Source organism: Lithobates pipiens, unplaced genomic scaffold, assembly GCF_037356315.1.
Source record: "Lithobates pipiens isolate NorthernLeopardFrog02 unplaced genomic scaffold, aLitPip1_a1.2 Scaffold_25, whole genome shotgun sequence".
NCBI classification, from domain to species: domain Eukaryota; kingdom Metazoa; phylum Chordata; class Amphibia; order Anura; family Ranidae; genus Lithobates; species Lithobates pipiens.
This window is the reverse complement of record NW_027507787.1, coordinates 229,683,809-229,707,356: the sequence shown is the minus strand read 5'-3', so window position 1 is coordinate 229,707,356 and position 23,548 is coordinate 229,683,809. Positions and strand designations below refer to the sequence as shown.

The following is a 23,548-nucleotide window of genomic DNA, read 5'->3' as shown; positions in this document are numbered from 1 at the left end:
GCATATCTCCCAGAAAGACCTTTCATCATCTGTGTATGACGGGGGAGGAGGGGGGCTGGCAGACAAGCCAGCCCCCGGGAGCCGGCTCTCATAGGGCTGCACTGCATCTGTGTGCTTAAAGTTTGTTTACCCGGGAGAAGTATGCAGTGCAGTGTGGGCCGGACTCGGGGGGGGGGGGGGGCGGGACTCTGGCTGGGGAGAACAGACATCGGACTGAGCGGCAATGCATGGAGCAGGAGAGGGGTACTCTGAGGACACAGGTCATGCGGGTAATGCACAACTAAAGAGCAGCGAGTGCGATAGTCGAGCATGGAGCTCTGCTAGTCACCACCTCCAGCCACCCGTGTGCATGGTGCACTGGTACCCCTAGCTGCCTATGCTGCTGCCTGCCATATGTAGAGGGGGCTGCATGGGCCCCCTGCAGCTCAGGGCCCAGTTGCGGTCGCGACTGCTGCACCCCCTATAGTTAAGCCCCTGGTCAAGGCTAAACTGGCAAAGGAACAGGGAGAAACTAACTAATGAATTTAGAAAGGGAGAGTGGGCTAATCCATTCTGTCCAGCAGAGAATTGAAAGGTTACTATGGCAACCAGACTGCAGTAGATCAGAAAAGTAAACAATGCAAAAATAGAGACAGGGCAAATAAACTAGGGACTTGTTCCATGATAAAGGCCCTTACCTTAGGATGGCGTGAGGGTCTTGATCAGGTGACGATCGACTCATGGCTTGAGGTGCAAAAAGCAGCTGAAGTAAGATTGAAAAATAGGGAAAGAAGAAAAAGATTTTACCTGAAACTCTCTTTTCACCCCCATAATCTTTCCCTCCCTCCTTTTTCCAAGTTCTCTCTTTTTCTTTTTTTTTTATAAAAAAAAAAAAAAAAAGGTGGAGTCTTTGCCACATACCACACAGAGGCAGGATGACACTGGCTACATACTGAGCTCCACCAGAGTTTAAATCTACTGTTAGAGCGGGGCGATAGGACCACCCACTGTCCATAGAGAAGGAACAGAAGCTGCCATAGTGGCCTCTTTGGAACGCGCATGCAAGACTTCCCAGCTTGCTACTGGGCCGCCCCCGTCTGTTGCAGCAAGAGCCACGATTTGCAGAATGCCAGCGCATGCGCGGAGTGGCCCAAACGGAGATTGTACACAAGAAACAGCGTCTGACGTGAGCCGACTCCTAGAGACACACGAGGCAGCTGAGATGGGAGAAGGAAACCCCTGCTTCCTCACTGACCCCAGGAGAGCCCAATCTTCTCACCTGTGTGGGAACATGGAAAGGAAAAGGTCCAGAAAGGAAGGGAGGGAAAGCGAGAGAGAGAAAAAAAGGCTGCTTGAAGACCCACCAGCCTGGCAGCTCCAAAATAACTAGCAAAACACTCCAAGTAAGCAAAGCTGCCGCCATCCCAAAATACCCACAGAAGGGGCTGCTCACCCTATCAGCGCTTTTAGTGCCCCAGGACTGAGGACTGCACCTGGGAGAGGCTGAACCCAGATGGAAAACAGCAGGAAGCAGCGGTAAGGGCTATCACAATGATGTCACTGAGATATGAAGGGAAAGAAAAGAGAATTATGGGGGAGTCCTTAACCTTTTCTTTTATAATATTTACTGTCCTGAGGATGGAGCCTATCACTAGTATGCTGCCATGGATGCACCAGGAAAAAAAATGCGCCCTTTGCTTTACTTGAAGAATGTGTATGCTAAAAATAATTAGGTCTACCCAAAATAGTTTTTTTCCCACCATCATTTATCCTGTCAAACAAGTTAATCAGGATGAAGGCACTGTATGGGTTGGATAACACTTTAAGTAATTGAACATTACATCTTCATAGACACCTGTACAAATTCAGACCAAAATAGGGACAACTGTCGAGGGAAAAGGAAAAAAGGAATTGGTTCTACAAGAGGAACAGTTGGAAGGTATGAGTAAGGCAGGAAGCAAATGCACTCTTTTTTCCCTTTTCTTCTCTTTACTTCTGAAATGAAGGCTATTCTGCAACCCCAGTGTCATATTCGAGGATATGAATAAGGCCAGTTAGCTCAACTCACCTTCCTATGAAAGCACAACAAAGTCCTTTAACTTTCTTAACTTTATTTGTGAAATAACAGCAGTTTGTAGATGAGTTTGTAGATGTTGAATGGTGTTTAAGAGAGAGCTTCTCTATTTGGAGTGCTTATCCAGGGAAGGAGATAAAAAACAGAATGCTTATTGCAAGGTTTGCCAGCTTGTACTTACAGATCCTTCAATGAGTGGAAAAGACCAGAGGTCAAGGCCAGTGGTGTAACTAGAACCTTCAGGGCCCCGATGCAAGAAACCATGAAGGGCCCCCCTGAACCCCAGCCAGGGCCCTTCCCTCGGAGTCCGGCAATGGAACTCCAGGGCATGGTCACAGGTATGACCTTTGTGAGCCCTGTAGTTCCACCACTGGCATCAGTAGTTTTTTTATTATTTTTTTTTCATTTTTAGGTGCCCCATGGGGGGACTGTCCCTAGGCAGGATGGGGTCCCTGTCCCCAGAAGAGATGAGGTCCTTTTCTCCAGGGCAGATGAAGTTACTGCCCCCAGGTGAGAAGGGGTCCCTGTTCCCAGGGGAGATGGGGGTCCCTGTCCCCACGTGAGAAGGGGCCCCTCTCCCCAGGGGGAGATGGAGGGGGTATGTAATGGTGTGTGGGGGATGGGGTCCTCTCACTCACCATGACCAAGCTGCAGGCCCCGCACTCATCAATGTTGGCCTGGGCTCCATCCAGTGTGCTGGATGGGTGATTAGCATATCTCCCAGAAAGACCTTTCATCATCTGTGTATGACGGGGGAGGAGGGGGGCTGGCAGACAAGCCAGCCCCCGGGAGCCGGCTCTCATAGGGCTGCACTGCATCTGTGTGCTTAAAGTTTGTTTACCCGGGAGAAGTATGCAGTGCAGTGTGGGCCGGACTCGGGGGGGGGGGGGGCGGGACTCTGGCTGGGGAGAACAGACATCGGACTGAGCGGCAATGCATGGAGCAGGAGAGGGGTACTCTGAGGACACAGGTCATGCGGGTAATGCACAACTAAAGAGCAGCGAGTGCGATAGTCGAGCATGGAGCTCTGCTAGTCACCACCTCCAGCCACCCGTGTGCATGGTGCACTGGTACCCCTAGCTGCCTATGCTGCTGCCTGCCATATGTAGAGGGGGCTGCATGGGCCCCCTGCAGCTCAGGGCCCAGTTGCGGTCGCGACTGCTGCACCCCCTATAGTTAAGCCCCTGGTCAAGGCTAAACTGGCAAAGGAACAGGGAGAAACTAACTAATGAATTTAGAAAGGGAGAGTGGGCTAATCCATTCTGTCCAGCAGAGAATTGAAAGGTTACTATGGCAACCAGACTGCAGTAGATCAGAAAAGTAAACAATGCAAAAATAGAGACAGGGCAAATAAACTAGGGACTTGTTCCATGATAAAGGCCCTTACCTTAGGATGGCGTGAGGGTCTTGATCAGGTGACGATCGACTCATGGCTTGAGGTGCAAAAAGCAGCTGAAGTAAGATTGAAAAATAGGGAAAGAAGAAAAAGATTTTACCTGAAACTCTCTTTTCACCCCCATAATCTTTCCCTCCCTCCTTTTTCCAAGTTCTCTCTTTTTCTTTTTTTTTTATAAAAAAAAAAAAAAAAAGGTGGAGTCTTTGCCACATACCACACAGAGGCAGGATGACACTGGCTACATACTGAGCTCCACCAGAGTTTAAATCTACTGTAAGAGCGGGGCGATAGGACCACCCACTGTCCATAGAGAAGGAACAGAAGCTGCCATAGTGGCCTCTTTGGAACGCGCATGCAAGACTTCCCAGCTTGCTACTGGGCCGCCCCCGTCTGTTGCAGCAAGAGCCACGATTTGCAGAATGCCAGCGCATGCGCGGAGTGGCCCAAACGGAGATTGTACACAAGAAACAGCGTCTGACGTGAGCCGACTCCTAGAGACACACGAGGCAGCTGAGATGGGAGAAGGAAACCCCTGCTTCCTCACTGACCCCAGGAGAGCCCAATCTTCTCACCTGTGTGGGAACATGGAAAGGAAAAGGTCCAGAAAGGAAGGGAGGGAAAGCGAGAGAGAGAAAAAAAGGCTGCTTGAAGACCCACCAGCCTGGCAGCTCCAAAATAACTAGCAAAACACTCCAAGTAAGCAAAGCTGCCGCCATCCCAAAATACCCACAGAAGGGGCTGCTCACCCTATCAGCGCTTTTAGTGCCCCAGGACTGAGGACTGCACCTGGGAGAGGCTGAACCCAGATGGAAAACAGCAGGAAGCAGCGGTAAGGGCTATCACAATGATGTCACTGAGATATGAAGGGAAAGAAAAGAGAATTATGGGGGAGTCCTTAACCTTTTCTTTTATAATATTTACTGTCCTGAGGATGGAGCCTATCACTAGTATGCTGCCATGGATGCACCAGGAAAAAAAATGCGCCCTTTGCTTTACTTGAAGAATGTGTATGCTAAAAATAATTAGGTCTACCCAAAATAGTTTTTTTCCCACCATCATTTATCCTGTCAAACAAGTTAATCAGGATGAAGGCACTGTATGGGTTGGATAACACTTTAAGTAATTGAACATTACATCTTCATAGACACCTGTACAAATTCAGACCAAAATAGGGACAACTGTCGAGGGAAAAGGAAAAAAGGAATTGGTTCTACAAGAGGAACAGTTGGAAGGTATGAGTAAGGCAGGAAGTGAATCTCCCCAACGGAGCCTTTGGTGGCTTTATGTACATGACTTCCTGTTTCTGTGTGGCTGGGTTAGAAACCATTGAGGGAGGAAGTAAATAGAGAGAGAGAGAGTCTAATACCACATGTCCTGCTTTGGAATCCAGACAAGAAGCAAGGATTATTAGGCATATGTTCATATATTTATTAGTTTACTATTGTTGCTCACAGCTTATGGGTGTATATACTGTGTGTATACAGTATATATATATATATATATATATATATATATATATATATATACACACACACACACACTGTATATACACCCATAAGCTGTGGGCAACAATAGTAAACTAATAAATATATGAACATATGCCTAATAATCCTTGCTTCTTGTCTGGATTCCAAAGCAGGACATGTGGTATTAGACTCTCTCTCTCTCTCTCTCTCTATTTACTTCCTCCCTCAATGTAGCATCTTTGTCCTAAACAGGGCTGCTAGTAAATTATTTAGTTGTGCTAGGTGCTATCTAGCCTGGCTAATTTGTAGTCTTTGATCAAATGGGCTTCTCCTAAGCTTGGGTTTAACTGTGGTTTCTCCCTTTTTTCTATAGGTGGCACTGTTTAACATTGACATTAGTATGATGAATGACAGTGAATTCAGGTTATGAGTAAGTATACTTCTCTTAGCCAATCAGCAGGAGTTTCATTGGCTATTGAGGCTGCTGGGTAAAGGTATTTATTGCTGCAGCCTGGATGGGCATATGTGAAGCAGAAGCATAGGTGTAGGCCTGAAGCCTGGGGCCTTGCCATGTGGTCAGCGGCTCTGTCCAGTGGCTGGGAGGCATGGGAGAGAAAGTTGCAAGAGCGTCAACCACTCTTGTTTCCAGTAGCAGGTTGAGAGGGATGGAGTTCTAAAGGAGTACCAGAGGAGTCTCTTAATCAGCCAGGGACATTGAAATGGCTGGGAAAGCTTCAGGAGCAAACACATCCAAGGAAATCCAGCAGGTAGCTGTGAGTTGAGCTTGTTGCTATAGGAGACAGCAGTTGCTACGAAATACTGATTGCTGAATTCAGCTTAAAGGCCCCTCTTCTTTATTGCTGTCTGCCTAGTTCTGCCTGTTTGCTATTGAATTAGCCTAAGGGTGTCCTGTGCCCTACCCCTCTCTCCCACAGTAGCTGTTAAGAGAAATAAAATCTCATTTGTTCATTTTTAAAAGTGACTGGCACCCATCTTTTCACCTTGCACAACACCCATCATGCCTAGGAACCTGCACCCTGTGGAGGAATGTCGGCCCTTCCAGCCTCTGGGAGTCACCATCAGGCCCTTGGAGGGTGCTTCCTTTTTTATTGCCCAACGTGGGTCTTGACGTTATTTTTGCTGTGGTCACAAACTACACAGAAATGTTGTTTGGCTCTGTGGGAAAGTGGCAAATAATATCTTTGTGCCTCAGAGACTGTTGTCTTTTTTAACCATGTGGGTAAGAACCAGGTTGTCTTTTTGCTTGTCAGCCTGGTCTTTTTTCACTTTATGCCAGTGCAAAAGGGGTTAAGGCATACTCCAGAAGAGTTTTGGCATGCTGCTGGAGAAAAGAGGTGCTGAAGTTCCTGAAGAGCAGCTGGACCGATTCCTTGGCAGGGGAGGGAGTCCCCGTTCTGATGAGGAAGAGACGGAGACGCAGTTGTGTGCACAGCCATCACGGGTCCACATGCTGCAATACTGCAACAGAGTGAGAAGCATGGCGCATGTCAGAGTCTCCATGTCTGATTGGAAAGTCCTTATACTGGGCATCGGTCCTGGCTCGGGTGGGTTGAAAAAGGTCCTTACCGACACTGAAGTGTGGTATGTACCAAAAGGTAACCTGACGCTCTATACATTGGGAGGCTATGAAACAATTGGGCTGCTGTGTTCAAAGTGCTCAGGACTGGCTACTAACGTTCAGCCCTGGATCACCTGTGGGCACTGCGGGGGGCCACTACTAGAGGTAGTCTCGCCAGCCTTACCCCCATGGGTGCAATAAGTGGATTGGGTCAAATGTGTCACCACCAAAGTGTGTTGCCTCCAAAGTCAGCTGCATCAGTGATCTCCCGTGGTCGAGGTTGGGGCCACCTATGTTCCTTAATGGTGGAACCACTCAGGGAGAAGACTACTGAGCCGGGTAAGCCTGATGTGAGTGAGAGCAGTGTGCCTGTTGGGACTGTAAAACCTGTAGCCACTAAGGAAGCAGAGTCAGGAAAGTCTGCTACTGCACGTTTAAATTTTGATCTGCTCTCGGCTGAAGAGTTCTCTATGGACTCAGATTCTGATATCCTGCCTGATTGGAGCTCCGAATGATTTACTGACACTGTGTCTTGGGGTGAGAGATGGTCTGATAGTGATGCTGAGCAACAGTGTGAGCCTGTAGAGGAGGGAGTTCTCTCAACTACCCACACCTCCAATATTAGGCCCGAGTCTCTGCATCTACATCGCCTGTTCCCTGTCTTGCAAATTTATTTTGGAAAGGGAGGGATGTGAGCACTATGTTAAAACTGCAATTGTTGCTGTATGAAAACCAGACAGAATTGCAAGTTATCCTGTTAAGTATGCTCTAGATATCACAGTGCTGCTGGGATGTGGGGATCCCAAGCTTATGCCAAGATTATTGAAGTTTCAACTAGTTGTCATGAGAAAAGTGGCTGAGGAATATGGCTACTTGAATGTGCCAGAGAGTTTGGAGGCTGAAATCCAATGCAAACGGGCGCAGTGGGTTAATACTGCTATTCGTGATTACCTGAAAGTTCCTGCTCACTGTGATGTAAAGAAGTTGTCACCTAAACATGCAGGAAAGTAGACTAACATCCTGAAAACATGAGACTATGGTCGTCATGTTTACCCAGACGGTGTCAATATTCGAAGGCCTAACCAAGCTGATGTGTGGCATTACATCACTACCATTGGATCATCTAGGAAGCCTATTTAACTACCTGATCCGCTTTACTACTGGTCAAGTGGTTGAATATTGCTCTCAATTCAGTGTGGAACACAGCGATGTGCTCACTTTGGCTGTGTTAGTTTCATGGTAAGCTGTTCTTCATCTGGAAAATTGTTGTTGTGGGGACACTCCTGCCTGTGTCATTTGCTTCTGGATTGTGCTCCTGATACCAGCAATTGAAGAAGTGCTCTAAAAATTTACATACTGGCCTGTTGCCTGGATTGCCAGTATGCCTTGTCATTCATGTGTGAGGAAAAAATCTCAGTCTTCTGCCAGTACAAAGAAAGGCTGAGATATGTTCCTATGTGCAGGGAGACTTTGTTGCTCTGGAGAATGGATCAGAAGCATTCATTATGATTACAGGTCCTTGCATACTTGTATAGCTAACGTGCCTGTTGAAAGTAGCCAAGCATACAGCTCAAGTGTAAGTTCCTGGGATCAGGGGACCAACGGAAAAGTTTGTTGACCATGTTTATCACAATTCAAGGAAAGGTACCTATTGGACTTTGGGGCTCCAAGGACAATGGAATGTTTAGTTAGCTAGTCAGGTAGGTTGTGTTTTGGCAAAGGGGCAATTCTTTACCTACAATCTGAACCTTATGGACTAAAATGTCTAAATGTGAACTGTTCTCTGTTCATTGCTCATTCAGATGTTGTGATAGTGCCACTCTGAATGAGCAATGAGTTCTTACTTCAACTATAGTTTGTTATGTGAACTTTATTCCTAAATATGCTGAAATGTTTTTGGAAGGGTGTGTCACTCTCTAGGGAGTGGGGCCTTCTTCATCGTGTCACTATTTCTAGGTACAGTTATTTGCTAGAATTGTAAATATATTAGGACATATTGCTCTGTTTATTCTACACAATTCTGTCACTCTCGGATGAGGATAGACTATGCTCTAGGTATGAATATAAAGGTTCATTCTACACAAATATTGCTATACTAGTAGATTATACTATAGTGTGTTGCCAAATACTATATTGATAATATTGCATAGTCCAATGCTTTTATGTGTTTCTATACACCCTGCGTCTTCCTTGGTTGAGGAGAGATAGTATCTCAATCTTGTACAGTAATGTTCATTTTCAATTACATTATTGTGTAAATATTAGATAGAGTAGAAGGTTATTGCTTATTGCATTTTCTACTTGCTATCGTGTGGAATGCCACACGTGATTGAAAATATAGTCTCATATTTATCTGTTCCCGTGTGGAATGCCCCACGTGATTGAAAATATAGTCTCATATTTATCTGTTCCCGTGTGGAATGCCCCACGTAATTGTACATAAGTCAATTTTCACCTGTTTTCATGTAGAATGTCACACATATTTGTTTCTACAAGTTTATTCTTCCCTGTTACCCTTCTCTATCCACATTTTGCCAGGACATCTGCTTTCAAGTTTGAGAGCATGTTTTCTTTTTGCAGACTGAGGATAAAAACAAGTCCTAAACAGGGCTGCTAGTAAATTTAGTTGTGCTAGGTGGTATCTAATCTGACTAATTTATAGTCTTTGATCAAATAGGTTTCTTCTAATCTTGAGTTTAACCTTCTCCCTTTGTCAATAGGTGGCACTGTTACCTTTGGCATTAGTATGATAGGATTCAGGTTATGATTGAGTTTACTTCTTTCAGCCAACCAGCAGGAGTTTCTTTGGCCGCCAAGGCTGCTGGGGTATTTATTCAGAGGAGGTCCGATGATCTGGGTTCTTTTCCAGCCGGGTCGCAACCTGGGTGGGCATAGGTGTAGACCTGAAGCTAGTGGACTGGCCACGTGGCCAGAGGGTCAACCACTCTTGTTGCTGGAGGCAGGGATAAAGGGATGGTGTTCTGAATGAGTACCAGAGGAGACTCATCACCCGGGGATGGTGAAGTGGCTGGGAAAGCATTAGGAGAGAACTCATCCATGGAATCCAGCAGGTAGCTGTGAATTGAGCTTGAGAATCCAGCATGTAGCTTTGAATTGAGCTTGTTGCTATAGGAGACAGCAGTTGCTATAAAATACAGATTGCTGAATTCAGCTTAAATGCCCCTTTTCTGTATAGATGTCTGCCTAGTTCTATTTTTGTCTAAGGAGTCTGCCTTTCATACCCTCCAATCACCTAATGGAGAGGTGATGTATTCGACTTTGGAGCGATTCATAGGACGTGAGGGTGGCTGCCTCCCATGCCGTAGCTGCATTGTTCTCCTCTGGGTAGAACCACCAGTGTGCATGAGCCAGCTGTGAGGCCACATAGTCAGTTTGGAGGCAAGGGAGCGCCAATCCCCCCTCCAAAATTGGTAATTTTTGCTATCCTATCTACCCCTCCCCCAAAATACATTTAATACGGATTGTGTCGATTTCTTTGAATTTACTTTTAGGGATGTATATTGGGGAGTTACTCAGAATATATGAAAAGTGTGGTAGAAAGAGCATTTTAAAAATATTTATTCTTAGCCCTTGTTCACACGGTCGGACATTCCAACAACAAAATCCGTCGGATTTTGTCCGAAACTGGTGTTGCATACATACTGTCGGACAAAGTTGTCAGAAAATCCAATCGTTCGTAACGTGATGACGTTATTTCGTTATGATGGGACTACGTTCAGGCTAGTAGCCAATAGCTTTGGTCTAGAAATTTGATCTGAGCATGCGTGGCACTTTGTCCGATCGGAATTCTATACAAACGATCGGACATAGTCCGATCGGATCATGTTGTCAGAAAATTTTTATATCCAGCTCTCAAACTTTGTTGGTCGGGCATTCCAACGGAAAGAGTCAGATGAAGCAACACGGTCCGATCTGGAATTTTCCGTCGGAATGTCCTCTTAAAGCGGTTTGGTACCTAAAAATTAAACTTCATATTATTAAAATCACAAGATAGAATACTTACCTAAATGAACCCTGAAAAAAAAAAATATTCTTTACTTACCTTTTATTTCAGATGTTTCTGCTGACTTCCTGGTTGTCCTCCCGTGGGAGTAGGCGTGGTTATCGTCCTCGCAATGGTCCCTGGGAAATTTCCCAAGAATCCATGGGGGGACAATGAAATTGCGAAATCTCGTGAGATTTCGTTAGGATGCCGGTCACGTGACGAGGGCGTGTCCGAATTTGCCATTTTTAAAGTGGGCAGGCAGCTGTATCTGCCATTACCACCATTGCACACTGAGCATGTGCGAGATGGAGCGGAGCATGCTGGGAGCCGAGCGTCATCGATATACAGGAAGTAAATGCCTGTGGGCTTCAGACGCCCACACTTAAAATGGAAAATGCCAGAGCACTTTTTTAAAAGTCATCCCAAGGAAAAGAATCGTCGCGCCGGGGGTCAAAAAAACGCCGGACGTGGATGCTAAGCGAAGGTAGCAGTCGCCCACCTGTAACACAGGTAAGAAAAAAAAAAAAAGAGCGGAATCCCGCTTTAAGTGTATTTCTCATTCTACTGATAAGTGGATCTAAATTAATTTTGATGCATGAGGAAATAGGCCGCTGTATTTCAATACCTAAGTAGTGAAAGGTGTGAATAATCTACAATGGGCATGAAGGTGGTAGTGTAATTGAAGTGGATTGGTCTAGTATAAACAACAAGGATTTGTCCAAGTTTATCTGGAAGCCTGAAAAGTGCCCAATGTGCCTTATAATATCCAGTAGAGTAGGGAGTGACGACTGGGGGTCCACCAAATATGGAGTCTGCCTATTTGCTATTGCATTTACCTAAGGGTGTCCATACCCCTCTCTCCCACAGTTCCTGTTAAGAGAAATAAAATCACTTTTGTTCATTTTTAAAAGTGACAGGAGACAGCAGAGAGAGGTATGTTGGAAGGGGAGAGGGAAGGACACATTTAAAAAGCGATCAGAGTCCAGGCAGGCTGGCTGGCTCGCCACGGTGCACCTGCACGGGCATCTGCGCAGGAAAGAGCGGGGATCCTGGAAGCTTCACTAGGCTGCACTAGGCCGCGACCACAACGGGCAGTTTTAGCGGCCTGGCAGGCCACTGGACCGTACCAGGCCTGTGGATGGGCAGGCAGGATGACGAGGGGCCTTAACTTCACAGCCAGGCCAGGAACGGAGGAATGGCTCACTCCAGAAAGACGCAACGTCACTCAGGCCCCGTTCGTAAGTAGGGGTCTTTCGCAACTCGGATGTTCGTAAGTCGTGGAACCCCCTGTATTTAGCTTTAAAATTATTTAGTCACGTATCTCTTTGTCACCTCCCCTTGGTGCTTTATATAGCTGCATATCATATCACAGCTTGAAAAAAGAGCGTGACTGCCAGGCTATTTGCAGTATGCACGTTCTGAAACGCGTCACGCCGTTCTCTTCTGCTTCGCTTTGGAACTGATTCCACCTTACAGCCGATTTCCTGACAGTGAAACATGATACAGCCGGCGGCTGAACTGGACACTCACTGATGAGAGCTCATCGGGCTATTCTCGCTTAACTATAGATTTTTATTTAGCCTATTTATTCTTCTTTTCTAAGTTGCCATTTTTCTTGAGCTATTAAACTATCTTATACTCCTACTCTTATGCCCTGTACACACGGTCGGACATTCCGACAACAAAATCCATCGGATTTTTTTTAGACGGATTTTGTGACAAACTTGTCTTGCATACACACGGTTGGACAAAGTTGTTGGAAAATCCAATCGTTCTTAACGAGGTGATGTACAACACGTACGTCGAGACTATAAACGGGCCAGTAGCCAATAGCTGTGGTCTCTTAATTTATTCTGAGCATGCGTGACACTTTGTCCGTCGGAATTGTCTACACACGATTGGAGTTTAACCACTTCAGATCCGCGCTATTGCCAAATGACGGCAACAGCGCGGACCTACATTTCCGGGACTACGTCTATTGACGTCGTCCCGGATACGAGCGGCCTGCGCGCCCCCTGGGGGGCGCGCGCGGCGCGCTCTGTGATCGGCGAGTCCGTGAGACTCGCCTGATCACCGATCCGTGCAAGGGGTCGATCCCGACCCCTTATCACGTGATCAGCTGTCAGCCAATGACAGCTGATCATGTGATAGAACGGAGCCGGTAATCGGCTATTATTCCTCCTCGCGCTGACAGCGCGAGGAGAGAAAAAAAAAGCCGATCACCGGCGGCCGGTATCGGGACATCAGTCCCAATCACGGCCAGCAATACAGCTGACCACCTGCCCCCTGCCAGTGCCCACCTGCCCACCGCCGTGCCATCCTGAATAAAAGTAAGTGCCCCCCATCAGTGCCCCCCATCAGTGCCCATAGTGCCCACAGTGCCACCTACAGTGCCACCTACAATGCCACCCACAGTGCCATCCAGCAGTGCCACCAACAGTGCCCACAATCTGCCTCAAAGGTGCTGCGACCCAGTGCCGCCCATCAGTGCCCAGCAGTGCCGCCCATCAGTGCCCAGCAGTGCCGCCCATCAGTGCCCAGCAGTGCCACCTATCAGAGCCACCTATCAGTGCCACCTATCAGTGCCCATCAGTCCCGTCTATCAGTGGTACCTATCAGTGCCCATCCGTGCCACCCATCCGTGCCACTTATCCGTGCCACCCATCCATGCCATCTTATCTGTGCCCATCTTTGCCCATCAGTGCCGCCTTATCTGTGCCCATCGGTGCCGCCTTATCTGTGCCTATTAGTGCCGCCTTAACTATGCCTATCAGTGCCCACCAGTGCAGCCCATCAGTGCCCACCAATGCAGCCCATCAGTGCCCACCAATGCAGCCCATCAGTGCCCACCAATGCAGCCATCAGTGCCGCCTAATCAGCGCACTTCAATGAAGGAGAAAAATGACCCGTTTGCAAAATTTTATAACAAACTATTAAAACATGATTTTTTTTTTTTTTTTTTTTGCATCTTTTTTTGTTTGTTTAGCAAAAAATAAAACTCCGAGCTGTAACTAAATACCACCAAAAGAAAGCTCTATTTGTGGGAAAAAAATGATAAAAATTTCATTTGGGTACAGTGTTGTATGACCGCGCAATTGTCATTCAAAGTGCATCAGCGCTGAAAGCTGAAAATTGGTCTGGGACTGAGGGGGGTTTAAGTGCCCAGTAAGCAAGTGGTTAAACGATCGGATTTTGTTGAATGAAGTTATATAAGGTATTCCCGCACTACTAAAGTGAAAATACAAAAAATATTGGTTGCAGCAAACCACTGACAGGGGTGCAAGAAAATCAATATATGGTGGTGCGCTCCAAATTAAAAAAAGAAAAAATTAATATGTGCTAAACATCCACATTAATATGTATATATAACACACTAATAAATAATTGAAAGGATAAAGTGCATACGTGCAAAAAACAAACGTCTTGCTAAAACCTGCTTGTTGTGAATAAATCCGCTAATCATAAAGTGAATAATTGCCACAAATATGAAATGGCTACGGATAACCAACTGAATGAGTGATCCACATTAAAGCAAAATATTTAAATTATCAGAAAGAAACAACATTAATAAATAAAGTGCAGGAGTGCCATTAAAAACACATAAATAAAACACTTGTTGAAAATAAAGTTCACTTATTACAGTGCATAGGTGCCACACATGTGAATAAGTGTAATGCCGCGTACACACGACCGGACTTTTCAAAGGTCCGACGGAACGATTCCGACAGAACATTCGATCGTGTGTGGGCTGCAGCGGACTTTTGAATTGCAAAAATCCGACAGACTTTAGAAATGGAACACGTTTCATATTTTTCCGCCGGAACTCCGCCGGACCCAGTTCCTACCGAGAAATCCGCTCGTGTGTATGCTAGTCCGACAGACGAAAACCGACGCGAGGGCAGCTATTGGCTACTGGCTATGAACTTCCTTATTCTAGTCCGGTCGTACGTCATCACGTTCGAATCCGTTGGACTTTGGTGTGATTGTGTGTGGCCAAGTCCGTTCATTTGGAAAGCCTGTCAGAACTCTGTCAGAACTCCGTCAGAGCTCCGTCTAAAGTCTGTCGGACCTAGTCCCTCGAAAAGTCCGGTCGTGTGTACGCGGCATAAGTGTCCAACTAGGTATATATCCACAGTGCCAGTAAAACAGCGCACATATAAGAGCCTGTGAAAGCACACAGTGCCACTAAAGAGTTAAAAAGTCTGTGAATGGTATTTAAGCTAGATGACATAAAGGGTGCCTGGGTGGAGCCCACACATGATCGGATTTTCTGACAACACAATCCGATCGCATATTTTCAGACGGAAAGTCCGACCGTATGTACGGGGCATGCCCATACACACAAGTGGATTTTCCGTCAGAAAAACCATCCAATTTTTTTCTGACGGAAAATCCACTTATTATTCCGCTCAAATTTGGCTTGCATACACACGGTCACTTAAAAGAACCTTTGACCGTCAAGAACGCAGTGACATACAACAATACAACTAGCCAAGAAAATTAAATTCAATGCTTCCGAGCATGCGTCAAATTGTTTCTGAGCATGTGTAGGAATTTTGCGCATCGGAATTGCTGCAGACGATCCGATCGGAACCTTTTCCGACCGAAAAATACAGAACCTGCTCTCAATCTTTTGCTGGCGGAATTCCCAATGGACCATACACACGGCGGGAATTTCCAACCAGAAGCTCACATTGGACTTTTGCTGGGGGAATTTACTATCGTGTGTACGTGGCATTAGAGGCACCTCTTCTTTTTTTTTCAGTTGTTCATCGGAACCTCTGCTTCCTAAAGGTGGCTGCCCACTTTTAGTTCCCATGCTAGTTTTATGGACTTTCCATTGGAGATTGCTCAGTATCCTCATATGGAATTTTACTTGTAGATATATTGTTCTATAAGATTGGTTGTGCTCATCATACTTGTGTTTGCTAAAAAAGAGCAACTGCACTTGCAAAGTGCACAGTCTATTTGTGTTTAGTAAAAAAAAATCCTAATGAGTCAGAGAAGTCAGCCTGTGTACAGTAAGTGCCTTGTCCACTGTTTTCAATAAAGATCTTTGAAGTTGTACGTACGGACATGCAGTGTGCGGCTTTCCATTTTCTATTGACAATTATTCACTACTTGGGGACTGTTATATGGCCAGTAGATAAAATTGTGTACCTGCTTGTCTCTTATCGATGTTCACGCAAATCTGCTTTGTTATTTCCAGCAACTTGTCTTTCGTTTCTATAAAACAAATAAAATATACATAATAGAAAGACAGATTATTCCATAGGATTTTTTATGTTTACAAATGTACAGTACATTCATGTTGCTTGTGTACAACATAAACTTGTAGAACTGAAGATGACAAAACAGGGATATGAGAGGGGATATGATTTCAATTTACAAATACCATACTGGTGACCCCACAATAGGGATAAAACTTTTTTGCAAAAAGGAGTTTAATAAGACTCGTGGCCACTCACTAAAATTGGAAGAAAAGAGGTTTAACCTTAAACTACGTAGAGGGTTCTTAACTGTTATGCCCTGTACACACGGTCGGACATTCCGACGACAAAATCCGTTTTTTACGAAGGATTTTGGCCCAAACTTGTCTTGCATACACACGGTCGCACAAAGTTGTAGGAAAATCCAATCGTACAGAACAAGGTGACGTAGAACACGTACGACGGGATTATAAAGAGGCCAGTAGCCAATAGCTTTTGTCACCAAATTTATTCTGAGCATGCGTGGCATTTTGTCCATCGGAATTGTCTACACACGATCGGAAATTAAACGATCAGATTTTGCTGTCGGAAAATTTTATATCCAGCTCTCAAACTTTGTGTGTCATAAAATCCGACGGAAAAAGTCCGATGGAGCCCACACACAATCGGATTTTCCGACAACACAATCCGATCGCACATTTTGCGTCGGAAAGTCCGACTGTGTGTACAGGGCATAAGAGCGGCAAGAATGTGGAAATCCCTTCCACAGGCTGTGCTCTCAGCGAGGGGCATCGATAGTTTAAAAAAACTATTAGATGAGCACCTGAACGACCACAACATACAAGGCTATACAATGTAATACTGACATATAATCACACACATAGGTTGGACTTGATGGACTTGTGTCTTTTTTTCAACCTCGCCTACTATGTAACTAGGGATGAGCCGAACACCCCCCTGTTCGGTTCGCACCAGAACCTGCGAACAGACCTAAACTTCGTGTGAACTTTAGAACCCTATTAAAGTCTATGGGACTCGAACGTTCACAATCTAAAGTGCTCATTTTAAAGGGTAATATGCAGGTTACTGTCCTAAAAAGTGTTTGGGGACCCGGGTCCTGCCCCAGGGGACATGGATCAATGCAAAAAAAAGTTTTAAAAACGGACATTTTTTCAGGAGCAGTGATTTTAATAATGATTAAAGTGAAACAATAAAAGTGTAATATTCCTTTAAATTACGTAGCTGGGGGGTATCTATAGTATGCCTGTGAAGGGGCGCATGTTTCTGGTGCTTAGAACTGTCCCTGCACAAAGTGTCATTTGTGCAGGAAAAAAAGTCTTTTAAAATCACTTGCGGCTATTGTCAGCCCAAATTGTTCACTGTTCGCTGAACAGGCGAACAGGCAATGTTCGAGTAGAACATGAGTTCGACTCGAACTCGAAGCTCATCCCTATATGTAACTATGTAACAAAAAAAGAGCCAATTTTTTGACAAATATTTAAGGTTTATGTATTGCTAGCAATGATATTTAGAATTGTTGGGGGTTTTCAGACTGAGTGTGATCGAGTGAAGGAGAATTTTGAAAGGCTGTGTTGGTGGTCAGCATATAATCAATCTGGGAATATTGCTGTTGATGGTAACTTATTTACTGACAGGCCACATTTCTGCTTTTTAAAATTTTAGGCATCTTGCACATGGGGTCATCAATATGCAGTGCATCCATCTCAGCATTTCAGTGCATTCAAATGGGAAAGATGCAGCATCCAGCCTGCGGCCTGTAGCCTGTCAAAGAAGATTGCAAGAAAGGTAGGTTTACTTTATTGCAGAGGAATCACTGCATTGTGTTGGAGTTAGAAGAGATATTAGAGTTAGTAGAGTCATTGGATTTAGAAGAGACTGTAATTTAACCCTTTAGCATCTACCAAAAATTGAAATACCAAAATTCTTATGGGTTTTCTAATGCCGCGTATACACGACCGGTTTCACCATCGGAATAAAGTCTGAAAGTTTTTCCGCTCAAGCTGTCTTGCCTACACACAGTCACACCAAATTCCGACCGTCAAGAATGTCAAGTATGACGGGACTATAAAAGTCAAGTTCAATAGCCAGTGCGCTAACCTTTGGGCTCCTTCTGCTAATCTCGTGTTTATCTTGTGTTAGTAGAAGTTTGGTGAGAGACGATTCGCGCTTTTCAGCCTCGTGCTTTTCAGATCTTTGCTGCTCTTCAGTTTGTGCTTGTGGGTTTGTATATGTTCTTCAGTGCGTGTAGTCAGTTTGTATTTGTTTGTCAGTGCGTGGTATTTATAGTAGTACCGTATTTGATTTTCAGTGCGTTCGGTTCTGATTTTTAGCTCGTTCTTTCAGGCCTTGCTGTTTGTCAGTGCTTTCTGTTTAGTTCGTTCTGACCAGCCGACCATTTTGAAGCCATGTTGCGGGTACGCGCTCGTCGTGGATTTCGTGCTGTGAGGGGGATTGGTGTTAGGCTTCTAGCTTTGACCCGAGCCCAGTCCATGAACAGGGTGGGGAGGAGTACAAAAGGACTGCCATTTGTCTTTGTTGCAGATGAGGCATTCGGTCTGGGTGACCACATGATGAGGCCATTCCCCCAGAGGACCCTCACCCCAGAGAAGAGGGTTTTTAATTATCGGCTGGTCAGAGCCAGAAGAGTTGTGGAGAACGTGTTTGGGATCCTGACCAGCCGATTCCGTCTGTTTCAAACAGCCCTAAATATGGTGGAATACAAAGTGAACTATATAGTTTTGAGCTGCTGCATCCTGCACAATTTAAAAAAAAGAAACAATGCTCGTGAAGTGCGGCAAAATGATTTAGAATATTTTACAGGTAGGGGGGCCATTGCTTTGCCAGCACATTTTGAATACATTTTATATTTAATCAGATAAAATCTTTGATTTATTGCTTGTGTTTATTTTTGCTGTGTCCTAGGTTCTCCTAGTGCACTTGTAGTGCCAAGTGTTTTTTCCATTATTAAATAACACCTATTGTCACTGTAAACACAAACTTAATACAAAAACTGGTATTGATCATTGAAAGAAGAAGCCACACATTGAGTATAAAACCTTTTACTCCGTGCACATTCACATGAGCATTGTAAAATCTATTTTTTTATAATTCTAAAATTTTTCGTTAGCAAAAGTTTTACTTTTTCTTTTTTTTTAGGTTACATAAAAAGGCATGTTTCAAAACATAATATACACAACTCTGGAACTTCCAAATTTCAACATTGAAAAACGTAAGGCAAGATCAGACATTATATTTTCCAAAATTAGTTGATCATGCCTTCAACAGATGGGGTGAAGTCACCGCTGTAAAAGCCAAATTTTGAAGATGCACACAAAGTTGGGAGTGAAACTGCGGATTTCCATCCTGATCCCATGCCTAATGTCAACATGTGCTCTCTACCATCGTGGGGGATCAATGGACGTGTTTTTGGGGTGCAATCCCTTCCTCTTACCTACTTGAGTTTTTAGGAAGACGTTGCTGGCACAAAACGCTTACATTTATATCCCCTGATCACAGATAGCACATGTTGACACACTGTGTGCATCTTCAAAATTTGGCTTTTAAAATGTGTAAAAAATTTTTAGTTTTAATAAAAAAAATGGTGGTATTTTTTAGGGAATTTAGATTCTTCCTAGGACATTTATCATGTTCTTCAATTTTTGCTCAATCTGAAGAGTTCTTTTGTTTTATAAAGTCTAAATACTGACTACACCACATTATCTCTTGGATTAGCCTTTGGGCACCGTCACTGGGAAAATGATGAGATTGTTCTTCCACAACCTGTACATCACCTAAAAAATAAATTACACACCATGTATTATAAATATGCAGGCATACATCTATTACCTGAATCTGGGGTGTCAGACACTCACCTGCTGTGGTGTAAATCTCAACCACCTCTCCTTCCTCCACATCCTCAGATTGTAACCTCTGTTCCCCTTCTTCAGGAGGTGGGGGGTCCCTGGTGTCCTCATATTTCCCAATTCTTTGCTCCCCTATGAGAATGAAACAAAAGGTATACTTGGCACACAGATATTTGAGGTCAGAAATATGAATGTGAAACATTGCTTGGAAGTGGTCTACAATTCTCTATTTTGGCAGAGTTCCAAGCTGAAGACATGATTTATTACTTTACCAAAGCTGGAATGCTTACCTTTTTTGGACAAGTTTCACACCTGGAGACACTCCAAGTATCCACTTTTTACTTGTGTCCCATACTAGTGCTCCTAAGTCCAGATGTGTAAACAGCTACTGAGTGTTCTCTCCTTACATTACACTGAATCTAGTTTGCTATTCCTTCTAGTTTCAAACACATCTAGACAACAATGTCCTAAACTTCTTTGAAAATACAAATTATCATGACCAAATATATTTAACCCTGTATCTGGGAAAAACATTGTATTTAGTTGGCAAACAAACGATGTTTACTACGACCGATTACTGTGCCCACAAACATGAAAGTAGCCATTTTAAAATGTCCAACAGTAAAGAAAAGCACATGGTGCAGCATGCAAGTAATAATAGGGGTACAACAACAACTACTTACTTTTTCAAAGAACTTTTTGATTCTTCTGTACTGATCCTGCTTCCTTCATTTGAGGTCCGACCAGCGTTTCCTCAATTGCTCCTAGGATCGTTGTATCCAAAAATTCCTGTGCAGACTCTTCACACCTTTAGTCATGATCTTGGCCTTTGTCATATTTTTGATTGGGTACGGTCCATAATTCTCGTCATAGTCATTTCTCTTCAAGATGTCGACCATCTCCAACATCTCTACAAAGGACATATTTGAGGCCTTAAATCTCCTCCTGGATCACGAGGTTTCTGGCTCTGGGCTTTCCTCCTCGTTACTGCTATCACGCACCCGCTGTGTCTCCGACATGTTCTTCTCCCACAATGAAAGAGATGGGGTGGGAAATATTCTAGAAAGAACATCAGGGCGGGCGACACGGGCAGAGTTTCACGCATGCGTAGTGTATAAAGCTAACACACATGTCTTAACTACGTTGTTTGTGCGGATGAAGGAGGAACGGAAGCGACAAACGTTATAATGAAGGTAAGATTTTAACTTGGGACATGAGCATCCTGACTATACTGAATCTAGATTGAGGCCTATATTGGGATAAGATTAGCCTGAGATTAGTGTTTTTGTCTTTTGTTTGGAGAAAAAATGAATCCATTTAAAGAACCTGAATTCCTAGGTGAATTCCTCGAAAAATGTAGAGCTATGAGGAATTTATGGAAGGTGAAAAACCCATTATATCACAATAAAGCATGTAGGAAGGCATCGCTGGAGACACTGCTTGAATTTGTAAAGACTCACACCCCCAACGCAGACATCAAGTTTGTGTAAAATAAAATTGGTAGCTTGAGAAGCACACATAGGAAGGAAGTTCAGAAGGTCCAGAAGTCCCTGAGGTCAGGAGCAGCAGCAGAGGATGTATATGTACCCAGTCTGTGGTACTTCAGCAAGAAGCGGTTTCTGGAAGACCAGATGGAAGCCAGGGAATCGCTTTCGACTCTTCTGGCACCCCTTCCCACCATCCTTCCCTCAACCCCAACTGAGGCTTCCGTGGACCAACCTGGGCCTTCCATCCAGAAAGAAATTGAAGAGCCCAGATGGAGCCAGGTATAGTATTTGCAAGCATATTTTTTGTGGTAAAATTATAGTTGGTTACTAGATGTTATTATTGCTAACAAATGAATGATTTAACAAAAAGTGTTTGACATATCAATAGACAGTAGGGGCCAAAAATGATTGTGACAAGAATGAAAAATGCTTGGGTCAGAATGATAGTCTTTTGTATTTATTAACATTCAATTTGCAACAGTCATGAGCTGAAAATTGTGTGTGATTGATGAACCAAAAACTAAAACTATGTCCCTTTTTCATACACAGGAAGACCTCAGCCAGGACGAGGCTCTGGAATGTGGCACACAGGAGGAGACGAGGGAAAGAGTCAGCCAGGAGGTGGCGGGCCCATTCATGACCCAATCAAGTGCCTCCCCTCCACCTTCCACCCAAAAGGCCCAGGAAGGGGAGGAACGTGGATGAGGCAGTACTGGCCCTCATTAAGGAGGCTAATGCGGCCTGGAAATCCCCCCTGAATGCTGTAGAGGCCAATGGCATCTATGTAGCCTCAAATTTGCAGCAAATGGAAGAGGGCCAATGCCGCAAATGTGAAAAACTAATTTTTGAGGTCATCCATAATGGGTTGATTGGCCAAATAACAGATGATGGCCACCTGTGTGCGCCCCCCCCCCCCCCCATCCTCCTTCTCCTCCTCCTCCTGCCACAAGTCCACCTCCAGAGCCACAGCCTCCAGCGAAGGCTGCAGGGAAGGCTGCAGGGCAGCACATTGGGAAGGCTGTACGTTAAAATCAAAAGCGATTGCCTGGCTTCAGTCTGGTCTGACAGAAGACGCAGCTTGTTGTAGGACCACAGCCTGGGTACATTTATGTCATCTGCTGCTGTTCCTGTCCTCTGGGAGTCCTGGACCAGATTGACCTCCCTTCTACATGTACTTCTCAAGCTACCAAGTTTTTTAGCCACAAAGTTGATGTCTGGCCTTGGGGGCCAAAGGCTTCGCAAATTCCAGCAATTTCTCCAGCTTTGCCTTCATCTTTCTTTTGTTATTATGAGGGAAAATAAATTGAGATTTTTGGTTCTGAAAATACTTGCCTATGTGTTTTTCTTCAAACAGCAAATTTTGGTTGTGAGTAGGCAGGTACATTTCAAAAATACAAGGTCAAAACTAACAAGGGACACCAACACCAAGCAACCTCCTTGAGGTTTACAAATACAAGATAATAATGGTGTTGTGGAAACGTGACATAAAAAAAAAAAAGGAGATCACGAGAAAATAATAAAAACAAAAACAAAACAGGAGATCTTGATTTAAAAAAAAAAAGGACTCTAAAAATAAAAAATAAATAAAAAGGTATGGAGATCTGGCTTTAATTAAAATAAAGATTATTCAGGAGATCACTAGCAATAATAAAGAAATTCCCTTGTAAGAACTCTGTGTGAATATCAGCAGCAAAACAACTTCATTCTTCTAGCATTATAAAGAAGAAGAGAATGCGCGGCATTGAAAGATTTAAAAATTTGAAGAGCAAAGAATATGCTATCTCCATTACGAACGCTAGTTTTACAAGAAAGAGCAGTTCCGTCTCATACTTGATTCTGAGCATGCGTGTTTTTTTGCTCATCGGAATTGCATACACACAAACGGAATATCCGATAGAAAATGTATCTGTCGGAAAAATTGAGAACATGCTCTCAAACTTTTGCTGGCGGAAATTCGGCTGGCAAAAGTCCGATGGAGCATACACACGGTCGCATTTTCTGATGAAAAGCTCCCATCTGTCTTTTGTTGGCTGAAATTCCCACCGTGTGTACGCGGCATTAGGGAAACAACTTCACATGTGCTTACTTTCCCCATCATGATGAACTCCATGCCCAAGAGGGTTAAGGCAGTGCTGGAAAATAATGGTGGCCACACAAAATATTGACACTTTGGGCCCAGTTTGGACATTTTCTCTTAGGGGTGTACTCACTTTTGTTGCCAGTGGTTTAGACATTAATGGCTGTGTGTTGAGTTATTTTGAGGGGACAGAAAATTTACACTGTTATACAAGCTGTACACTCACTACTTTACATTGTAGACAAGTATCATTTCTTCAGTGTTGTCACATGAAAAGATAGAAGAAAATATTTACAAAAATGTGAGGGGTGTACTCACTTTTGTGAGATACTGTTTAAACAAAACTTCTCGATATGTTTTGAGGGGATGTCCATTTCTTTGAGAGAGATC

General features: G+C 44.3%; 1 protein-coding gene across 1 annotated transcript in view; it reads right to left on the bottom strand.

Annotated features, from left to right (window-relative positions):
* LOC143930014 (killer cell lectin-like receptor subfamily B member 1B allele B) overlaps window positions 1-23,548 on the bottom strand; it is a 195,039-nt gene that overhangs the window by 111,013 nt on the left and 60,478 nt on the right. Inside the window, exon 6 of the mRNA XM_077453919.1 lies at window positions 15,661-15,726. Within this exon, the coding sequence (XP_077310045.1) occupies window positions 15,661-15,726 (66 nt within the window). The remainder of the gene's footprint in view (window positions 1-15,660; window positions 15,727-23,548) is intronic.